The 10,824-nt window shown below is 40.2% G+C and overlaps 1 protein-coding gene across 1 annotated transcript; it reads right to left on the bottom strand.

Moving 5' to 3' along the window:
• Positions 1-3,840: 3,840 nt before the first annotated feature.
• Positions 3,841-4,335, bottom strand: LOC141588165 (uncharacterized). The gene has a single exon (XM_074409618.1). The coding sequence runs from the start codon at positions 4,333-4,335 to the stop codon at positions 3,841-3,843; it is 495 nt and encodes a 164-aa protein (XP_074265719.1).
• Between the last annotated feature and the right edge of the window lie 6,489 nt (positions 4,336-10,824).

Consider the following 10,824-nt stretch of genomic DNA (forward strand, 5'->3'; position numbering starts at 1 on the left):
TTACCTTGCCCAAATTGATGTTGGGTAATGAAAAGTGATGAAACTTGAATGTTAATTGCTTGAATTTGATGATTTGTGAAGGGTTTTAGGGAATGATTGAGTGGGTTAGGGTTAGGATGAGGAGAGAGGATGAGTGTTAAAAAGAATTGGGGAAGAACAATGAGGTATGTCGCGAAAAATTGAGCTGAAGTGGTATTATGCAGTTTTCTCGCACGGTGCGAGAATGGCTCTCAGAAAAGTCGCACGGCGCGACATTGCTGCTGGAAGTGACTTTTTTGTTGCTTAATTCTCCACGCTAGCCAATTCTTTTACACATCATTCTTCCTTCTTTTCTTCACATATGCCCTTGAGTTCGTATCCTATCACTAAAACACACATTAAACCATCCTAACATGCTAAAACATTAATGGAAATGCAAATGATTTAATTTATAATGCAAGAATTAAAGGATGCAATTAATTTAAACATGCAAAATGCAATAAAAACAATAAATTGCGGAATTTAAATATGCAAGAGAAGAAATATTTACAAACTTTTGCCGTTTATTTACCGTCGATGGCTCGACAAAGTTGCATCTTCATTAATTTGAGTAAATTGGATCAACAAGGTGGAGTGTTTCCACTTCACCCCACTTCAATTCCTTCATGGTAATGCTTAAGCCTTTGACCATTCACTTTCAAACTTTCCCGGATTTCAAGCATTTGATTTCGATTGCTCCATATGGAAAAACACAAACCACTTCATACGGTCCCATCCATCTAGACCTCAATTTCCCGGAGAAAAGTCAAAGCCGATTTTGAAAGAGTAAGACTTTCTCTCCCACTTGAAACACTCTTCTTGAAATCATGTTATCGTGCCATGCTCTTGTTCTTGCCTTGTAAATGGAAGCATTCTCATAAGCATCATTCCTAATTTCTTCCAATTCTTGAAGTTGAAGTTTCCTATGAAGACCCGCTTCACTCATTTGCAAATTGAACGACTTGATCGCCCAATAAGCTCTATGCTCAACCTCCACGGGTAGATGACACGGTTTCCCAAAAAGTAAGCGGTAAGGTGACATCCCGATTGGCGTTTTGTAAGCCGTGCGATAGGCCCACAAGGCATCATCCAACCTCAAGCTCCAATCCTTGCGGTCGGGATTCACCGTCTTCTCAAGGATAGCCTTAATCTTCTTATTAGAAACCTCGGCTTGACCGTTGGTTTGAGGGTGATAGTCGGTTGATACTTTATGAAGTAACCCATACTATTTGAGAAGAGCTCCTAATGGCTTTGTTGCAAAAGTGAGTTCCACGGTGGCTTATCAAGGATTTTGGGAAGCCAAACCGAGAAAAGATGTTGGTTTTGATGAATTCTCCAACTACCTTTGCATCATCGGTCTTGGTGGCTTTAGCCTCCACCCACTTGGAGACATAGTCCACCGCCAAAAGTATATAAATATTGCCACAAGATGCGGGAAATGGCCCCATGAAGTCAATACCCCACACATCAAATATTTCACAATAGATCATGGGTGTTTGTAGCATTTCTCCTCTTTTTGAAATGTTGCCAACTCTTTGGCATCTATCACATGTCTTCACCATAGCATGAGCATCTCGGAATAATGTGGGCCAAAAGAAACCGCTTTCCAAGACTTTTCTAGCCGTTTTCTTGGCTCCAAAATGCCCGCCACAAGCATATTCGTGACAAAATTTAAGAATTGGAATGATTTCGGTATCCGGGACACATCTCCTAATGACTTGATCGGCACAAAATTTCCAAAGGTATGGGTCATCCCACACATAGTATTTAGCATCACTCTTGATCTTATCCCGTTGGGAGCGAGAAAGACCCTTTGGAAACTCTTGTAAGACCAAAAAGTTGACTATATGGGCATACCATGGCTCAATGGAAGACAATGCTAGGAGTGTGTCATCCGGAAAGGAAGCTTGTATTGGTGATTCCAAGACTTCTTGAGGCTTCTCTTGCACAATTCTACTTAGGTGATCCGCCACCGTGTTAGTTGTGCCCTTCTTGTCTTTGAGTTCAACGTCAAACTCACTCAAAAGTAGTACCCATCACATCAAACGGGGCTTGGATTCTTTCTTATTCACCAAAAAAGGCGGCATGATCCGTGAAGATGATGACCTTGGCTCCAAGAATATAAGGTCGAAATTTCTCTAAAGCAAACACCACCGCAAGAAATTCTTTCTCGGTAGTTGTATAGTTTCTTTGAGCCTCATTCATCATTGTCGACGCATATTGAATAACATGAGATGCTCTTCCTACCCTTTGGCCAAGTACCGCGCCAAGGGCATAATTGCTTGTGTCTGACATTATCTCAAACGGTTCATTCCAATTGGGAGGTTGAATTATGGGTGCCGAAATAAGCTTCTCCTTGAGCATATCAAAAGCTTCTTTGCATTCTTCACTCATGATAAATTCACAATCCTTTTGAAGTAGCTTGTATAGAAGAGTGGCAATCTTGGAGAAATCCTTAATAAAACGCCGGTAGAACCCGACGTGACCTAGGAAAGATCTCACTTCACGCACATTAGTAGGATAAGGCAAGGTGAGAATGGTATCGACCTTGGCCTTATCAACCTCAATCCCCCTAGAGGAGACCACATGTCCCAATACTATTCCTTCATCAACCATGAAATGACACTTCTCATGGTTGAGAACGAGGTTGGTATCAATACATCTTTGTAAGACCCAAGTGAGATGACTCAAACAATCCTCAAAAGATTGGCCATGAACGGTAAAATCGTCCATGAATACTTCAATAAAGTCCTCAACATGATCCGAAAAGATACTCATCATGCACCTTTGGAACGTTCCCGGAGCATTACAAAGACCGAAAGGCATCTTTCTATAGGCAAACGTTCCAAAGGGACATGTGAAAGTTGTTTTTGTTTGGTCCTCGGGTGAAATTGGGATTTGAAAATAACCCGAGTAGCCATCCAAAAAGCAATAAAAAGCTTTTCCCGCTAACCTCTCCAACATTTGATCCATGAAGGGAAGCGGGAAGTGATCTTTTCGGGTCACGACATTGAGCCTACGGTAGTCGATGCATACCCGCCACCCATTTTGAACTCGAGTGGGGGTCAAAACACCTTCATGATTCTCGACTAATGTTAGCCCGGATTTCTTGGGGACAACTTGGGTTGGACTAACCCATTGACTATCGGAGATAGGATAGATCATACCTACATGAAGGAGTTTGATTACCTCTTTCTTCACAACATCCATCATTGGAGGGTTCAAACGCCTTTGTGGTTCTCGAACGGGCTTTGCTTCATCTTCAAGAAGAATCCGGTGCATGCATAAAGTGGGACTAATGCCCTTGATGTCGGCCATTGTCCACCCAATTGCTTCTTTGTGTTGCTTAAGAACTCGGATGAGAGCCTCTTCTTGCTCCTTAGTAAGCTTGCTTGAAATGATTACCGATAAAGTTTCTTCATCTCCTAGAAATGCATACTTCAAGTGGCTTGGTAAGGGCTTCAATTCAACAATAGGAGGCTTGACAATAGAGGGAACGGGTTTCTCCTTTGGTAGCTCTTCTAACACTTTGGAAGAAAGGAAGAAAAAATCCTGGACAGGAGGTTTCTCGCACGGTGCGAGTTCCGGCACTGGGAAACTCACACGGTGCGAGTTCCCTGTTGTTTTCCGGATTTCTTCCTTTTCTTCCCATTCTTCCATTGGGGGATTTTCCTCTAGGTCTTTGATTGTTTCCTACAAATTACAAGACAAAGCATACCCCATATCCTCTCCAACCAATCCATTAGTCAAAACAACATCTAATGCATCAACTTTACACAATTCATACACGGTTTGCACAATTGGTTCAAAAATTTCAAGAAATCACAAAGATGAAGTCTCGGTTGGGTATTTCATTTTCTCATATATGCTATACTCAATCTTTTCCCTTTCAAATTCCATTGTGAGGCGTCCACTAGATACATCAATCTTGGTGTTGGAAGTTCTCATGAAAGGCCTTCCCAACAAAATGGGAGTGGAGCCTTTCTCGGGTTCCTTTGCAATTACATAGAAGTCGGCGGGGAAAAGCATTTCCCCCACCTTCACCAAGATATCTTCCACAATTCCTTTAGGATAGATATTGGACCTATCGGCCAAACAAATGACCGTACGAGTCGGTTTCAAAGGCCCTAACTTGAGAGACTCATATAGGTAATTGGCCAAGACATTAATGGATGCACCTAAATCAAGCATAGCATGTTGACAATCCAAGTCACCAATTTTACAAGGGATGGTGAACATGTCCGGATCACTACATTTTTGTGGCAACCGTTTTTGAAAAATTCCCGACACATGTTCACTAGCCCTTACCTTTTTCATGCTTTTTGCCTTATTGGACCTCTTAATAGTGCACAACTCTTTCAAAAACTTTGCATGCTTAGGCACACTACTAAGAAGGTCAAGAAGTGGAATGTTTACCTCCACCTTACGAAAGATATCGTAAAGGTTTGAAGTCTTCTTGTCAATTATCCTTGTGTCATTCAAGACACTTGGAAATGGAGCTTGTGTAATACTCCGTATTTATGAGTCCTTGGGTACTCTATCGAGTAGGCCTTACTCTGTTGAGTAAGGGTGAGTTGCGTTTTAAAATAGTTTTTGACCTGTTGGGTACTCGATCGAGTAACTAGGATACTCGATCGAGTAAGAGGGCACTCGATCGAGTACCTTAGGTACTCGATCGAGTAGCCGGTTTACGGGGAGTTTTTCTCGGGTTTTGTTAATTATGCGATTAAGATATATAACCTTTTCCGTCATCATTCTAAACACTTTTTCAAAACCTAATTTACTGTCAAAGAGAGAAAGCAAGTACGTTCATCATCTTAATCGCATTGTTAGCAAATCCCGGAGTTTGGAAGGTCGGTTTTCATCGTTTGTTATACCGTTGAGATCTTTGCGTCGAGGGTAAGATCTATGTACCCTTTTTGTTGTCTTTCCTTTAAGTTGGTTAAACCCTAATATGGGATTTGGGGGTTTTTGAGTAGTTTGTGATTTGGTAGCGTTTGTATGTTGTATGATAGGAGGAGGTTTTGTAGAAGAAGCTTTTTGATACAGTTGTAGAGACCGTCTAATAATTGTGCTTTTCAGGTAGGATTTCCTACTCAGTATTAGTCCCATAATGGGATGATTGTTGATGTGTTGAGATTGATTGTTTGATATAGTAATTGTGTTGTGACGGCTGTGGTTGTGATTGTGATTGTTGTATCTGGTTCTCGAGATGCGTTCTCGGCTGAGTGGAGTCACTTGCGGGAGTGGCTTCACGCCCTAGTTTTGCCCTTCGTGGAACCCGCCACGGAAGGGGATGTGCACATTAATGAGCGGGGTTATCGCTCGGTATGATGAGCGGGGCTTAGGTGGGAACGGTGCGGTCCCGGCTTTGGCGTGGCTAGTCCGGTGGACGATCGGTGATTGAGATTGTTGGGATTGGTGTGGTTGTGTGTGTGTGTGACGGTTAAGTTGTCTGTTTATCTTATTGTTGATATATTGAGTTGTGTGATTAGTCTTGACCCGGTTGTTGTTTTGTAAAACTGCGGTGATCCATTCGGGGATGGTGAGCAGTAATTGAGCAGTTTGGGTTGAATCTTGGGATATTTGGGATGTGCCACCGTCGACGATAGAAGTCTTCATTTGTAGTCTTATTAGTTTTTATGACATTTCGGTATTTCAAAGAGAGTTGGTTTTGAGAACTTGTACCCGTATTTTGGGATTTGGTTTCAGTTGTACTTTTCACTAAAGTTATATTATTTAAAGTTGTTTCGTTATTGTCTTATGAATATCATGCCTCGGGTAACCGAGATGGTGGCATCCTTATACCTGAGTGGTCCTGGTAAGGCACTTGGAGTATTGGGGGTGTTACAAATGGTATCAGAGCGACGATCCTGAAACCTGTAACCAATGAATTTAATGAATATAGGGAGTCAATTAAAATGAACCCGGGGTAAAGGTTGTAGGAGCTAATGCAAAGGCTTGGGAGACGTCCTAATGTCGCGAACTCGCCCTACAATGTTGAACCGGTCACCATGGGATATGAGTCGGGATCGCTATGTGTTTATCTTGTGAATTGTGTATCTATATGGTGATGTGTGGCATGAATCGGTGGATGTATGTATGTGGAGATTGGGGAATGTGTAGAAAAGATGGTGATGATGTGATTTCGTAAGCTATTGATTGAAAGCATGATAGTTGGTTTACAATGTTGTTTTAAATTGTAGGAAAAGTATATGAGAATGATGAATGATGTGGTAGAAAAAGGAAGTAGTTCATATGTGATAATATGTGATGAATGATGATGTTGTAGGATGGATGATTCATAATGTGGCATAATAATAACATGTCCATAGGAATGTTGTGTCGTATACGTATATTTGGTTTGCATAAGGTTGCATGATAAGTTTATGTACTTGTCCACTATTGTTCATGTGTATATGTGGTAAGAAGTGTGTAGCTGTAATGAATGAATTGGTTGGAAGAGATTAAGTAAGTAATTGCATAAAAATATGAAATTCATGTGTGGAACATGTTTATGTGGGTAATGAATTTTAATAATATGGCAATGTTTGTAACATGTGAATAGGGGATTTTATGTTGTATATTATGTTATTGTGTACGTAAAGTTATAAAATAAAAGCATGTAGTAAATCGTGATTGACAAGTTAAATAATCTATGTGCATGATTAATGTTGTTGCTTGGCTTTTGAAAATAGTAACATATGATTATGAATACTGGTTTTATGAGTTTTGGACTGGTTTTGTTTGCTTGGTTGTTGTTTAAGTTGTTTGGAAGTAAAATCAAGTAGTTGTGTTTTTTTCGATTATAAAGAGGTTGTCTTTAAACTGTTATAACTTGAGATGCATAAATGATTTTGATGTGATTCCAATTGGAGGTGATAGCTTGTCCTTTTACAATTCTAACGATAGGTCACACGCCCAAAACGACCAAGTAATGAGTGAGTTATGACTGTTTTACGAAAACTGGACAGTGCTGAGAATTGAGGTACTCGATCGAGTAGCCTTGGTACTCGATCGAGTAAGGGGGAACTCGATCGAGTACGTTAGTTACTCGATCGAGTAGCCCTGGTGATTTGTTTTACGTGCTTATGATCTTTACCTACTCGATCGAGTAAGTCCCTTACTCGATCGAGTGGCTTCAGACTCGATCTAGTGACCCTGTTTTGGGTCATATGCTTATCTTTTGACATTCGTTGCATATTATGTTTAATTCAAAGTTGTTATTTTACTTCTTTATGCATTGTTTTACATGTAAGTTGGTCTTGATACGTAAGTTACCCAATCTTATGGGGTGGTGAGTGGCACCTTATGGTGAGTATGAGTTTGGTGGGAGGAGATGAGCTATATGTGGTTGTGCTGAGAAGTGGAAAAAGAAAAAGAATATTGATGAGCTGATTGAGGCATGGTGCAAGTTTTGGTGAGACGTGGTGAGTGATTTATTCGCGAAATTGAGTGATGTAAAAGTAAGTGAAAGTGGGTAAGGGATGATGTGGGTCTAAGGAGCGTGAGAATGAAAAGATTGAAAGGAAGGTTTGGATAGTGGCAACTTGAGATGTGTAAAGAATTATGGAGTGAGATGGTTAGGAGTCGTGTGGGTCAAGAATATATGTAGTGAAAGTTCGTTTCAAAGGGGTTGAGAAGAGTGGTATATAGTGAACTTTATGGAGGCATATTGCGAGGTGGATTTGTAGACAGTGAGTGAGTTTCGGAGATTTGGTTTATTAAGAGGTGAAACTACGTGTGATTTCTTTGGGCATTTAACGGCATGAAATGGAATTGTTTAAACAGTGAACGTTGTTTTTATGGATAGGTTAGTGACAAGTGTGAGCGATAGCATAATAAGAGAAGATCCATGGTAAGAAAGAGTGAGATGATATCGACATGAAATAATGGGATTTGAGCTTTAGCGGAATGAGAAGGTAACCGGAGCACTAAAGAATTAGATAGAAGTAATAGGGAGTTGAGCTATTAAATGGTATTGTTGAATGTGAAGAGAAAAGAAGAGTAAAAAGTAAGCTAAGGAAAATTTTCACCGGAGTTATGTGATATAAAGGTAAGGAATCATCGAAATGTGTGATATTATCATGAGGATGTTAGTTAATGGTTATATGGGAGCTTCAGGACAACATGATTAATAATGAGTTTCGAGGAATTAAGGGAGTAAGAGTTGGTGGAGTATTTACACGATATGAGATTTTTGGTGGAAAGTTAGATGACGATACAATTAAGATAGTATTGGGAATAATGTTGAGGTAATTTTGTTGATGGGTTTGGTGTTCTTTATTTCGGGATGTTAACCAAAGATAGGAGAAAAACCGTGTTGTTTTGATATGAGTGTAAGAGGTTTGGTATACGAGCAGTGGTGGTATTGTGGTGTTGTCACTAGTGGTTAAGGGTGATGATAGATAAGAAAGACAAGAGTCCTAGAGAGGTTGATTTTACAAAGGCCGGATTGATATGTATGGTTGTAAGGGAGTATAAGATGTGGTTATATGAGGCGAGCGCTAGTGGTTGAATATTAATGGTATGGCATGAGGTGATGGTTATGCGAATGGGAAAATATGTTATGAGGGGCATATGAGTTAAGCTCGGGCGACAGGTAACCTTTATCGAGTGGTAACTTACGTGATCAGGATTGACTAGTTGGATGTGATTATGGGTCTATGATGTGTATAAATGTTTGTGTGAAGTTCTGACCTCACGAGAAGCGGTATGGTGTGATAGTTATAAAGATGTTATATGAATGTTTGTGATATATGTAGGGTACGACAATCTGATGGAATGAGGCTAAAAAAAAAGTAATAATTTGATTGATTTGGCATGGCTAGTTATAATTTTGTGTGTATTGATAACACATGCGTATTCCGTGAAATGGTAGAGATGATGTTCATGAGGTGCTTATCTGTTTATCCATATAATATGTTGCGTTGTGATTTAATAAAGTGGATTTGAGTAAGTTTTTCTTGTCGAGAAGTTATCTTTGAGTCGGTGTTTATGGGTTTGAGTAAGTTGTGATGTCTATCGGTGCGGTTGTGGTGCCTCGGGTGGTGATCTGGGCACGGTACTTCGTGTTGTGATGCGGGTATTTGCGCCAAGATTGCGGTGCGGTTGTTGGTGACGGTGTTGTGATGCCGTCACCGGTTGTGGTGGAGTAGGCGGGATGATTATGATACGAGTTTTGAAAGTGCATACCCGATTATACATAGATTGTTGTTTTGTTTTTGTTGTTCTTTGTGAGTTTTGGTTGAACATGTACTTTGGTGTTTTGTTTGTTGATGTTTCTTACCGTTTCAACTTGGGTGTGAGGGTAGAGTATGATATGGGAGAAAGTTGTGTATGTTTTGTTGTTGTGATGGTATAGTGATTTTTTGTTGATAGGGCACAGTTGTAAGAGGTTGTACATAACTTTTGACCTTGTTGTAGATGAGACATCGGTGCACATAGTCATGGCAAGTGATTCGTAGAACATGTGTGGTAATGATCGAAAGTCGCAGGTGGTTTTAATCTTTTGTTGGGTCAGCGAGGGAAGGGTGTTTGGATTTAGTGTCTTGTTAAGTCATGTATGAGTTTTGCAGTGATGAAAGAAAAGAACTTGAGTATCTTGTGTGAGTGTACGTAACACGTGTGGATCGTGAGTTATGCTTTTGGCGATAGAAGTTTTATATAGTCTATATAGAGAGGTATGTCATGTTGCGGTAATGTGGAAGAGTTGGAGTATTGGTTATGCTAAGGGTTTTGCGGTATTAGTTAGATGGAGTGCAGAGTGAATTGAAGTATGAGAACTGTTTAAGTAAGAAAGCCTTGGAAATAGGAACGGTTATAGAAATGAGGTTATAGGCGGTTATCTTTGACATGTGGTGGTGATGAGGATGATGAGATGATTTAACTAAGCATTTAGTATTAGTGAGTTACGAGGACGTAACATTTGTCTTAAGAGGAGTAGGATGCGATAAAAGTGAGTTTCATGGTTGTGCATGTTGTAAAATAATTGGAAGTAGAGTGTTAGCATAGCGTACGTAAAGGAGGGATTTGTTTTGTGGTTGATGTTGTTAAAAGGCCATGGCCGTGCTTGTAGTAGTGTGATGTTTAGGAGTTCGAGAGTTTTGATAGTGGCATGATGATGTTTATGAGTGTAAGTAAACTTCGAGGACGAAGTTCCTTTTAAGGGTGGTAGAATGTAACATTCCGTTTGATGTTAGGGGTATTTTGATATTGGATTGGCTCTGGATGATGTATTACGGAGCTAGTTGGTAGTGTATGGAGTTAGTGTTGAGAGAGATATAATGGAGTCGATACGATATCGTGAGCCATGTTGTGGAGGTAGGAATAGTTAGTGGAGTTGGTGTTACGAGTTCATGTTTGAGTTGGAGTTTTGTTTTGAGTTCTTAGTCACGTTGTTGTGTCTTGATCGAGTTAGTATATTTGTTTTTGAGTATGGGTTGAACTTCGGGGACGAAGTTCTTTTTAAGGAGGGAAGACTGTAATACTCCGTATTTATGAGTCCTTCGGTACTCTATCGAGTAGGCCTTACTCTGTCGAGTAAGGGTGAGTTGCGTTTTAATATAGTTTCTGACCTGTTGGGTACTCGATCGAGTAACTAGGATACTCGATCGAGTAAGGGGGCACTCGATCGAGTACCTTAGGTACTCAATCGAGTAGCCGGTTTACGGGGAGTTTTTCTCGGGTTTTGTTAATTATGCGATTAAGATATATAACCTTTTCCGTCATCATTCTAAACACTTTTTCAAAACCTAATTTACTGTCAAAGAGAGAAAGCAAGTACGTTCATCATCTGAATCGCAT

Source organism: Silene latifolia, chromosome 6 (assembly GCF_048544455.1).
Source record: "Silene latifolia isolate original U9 population chromosome 6, ASM4854445v1, whole genome shotgun sequence".
Classification (NCBI taxonomy): domain Eukaryota; kingdom Viridiplantae; phylum Streptophyta; class Magnoliopsida; order Caryophyllales; family Caryophyllaceae; genus Silene; species Silene latifolia.

Excerpts from the sequence above, each read along its gene's own strand:
- LOC141588165 (XM_074409618.1), bottom strand. The coding sequence starts at position 4,335 with ATGAAAAAGGTAAGGGCTAGTGAACATGTGTCGGGAATTTTTCAAAAA.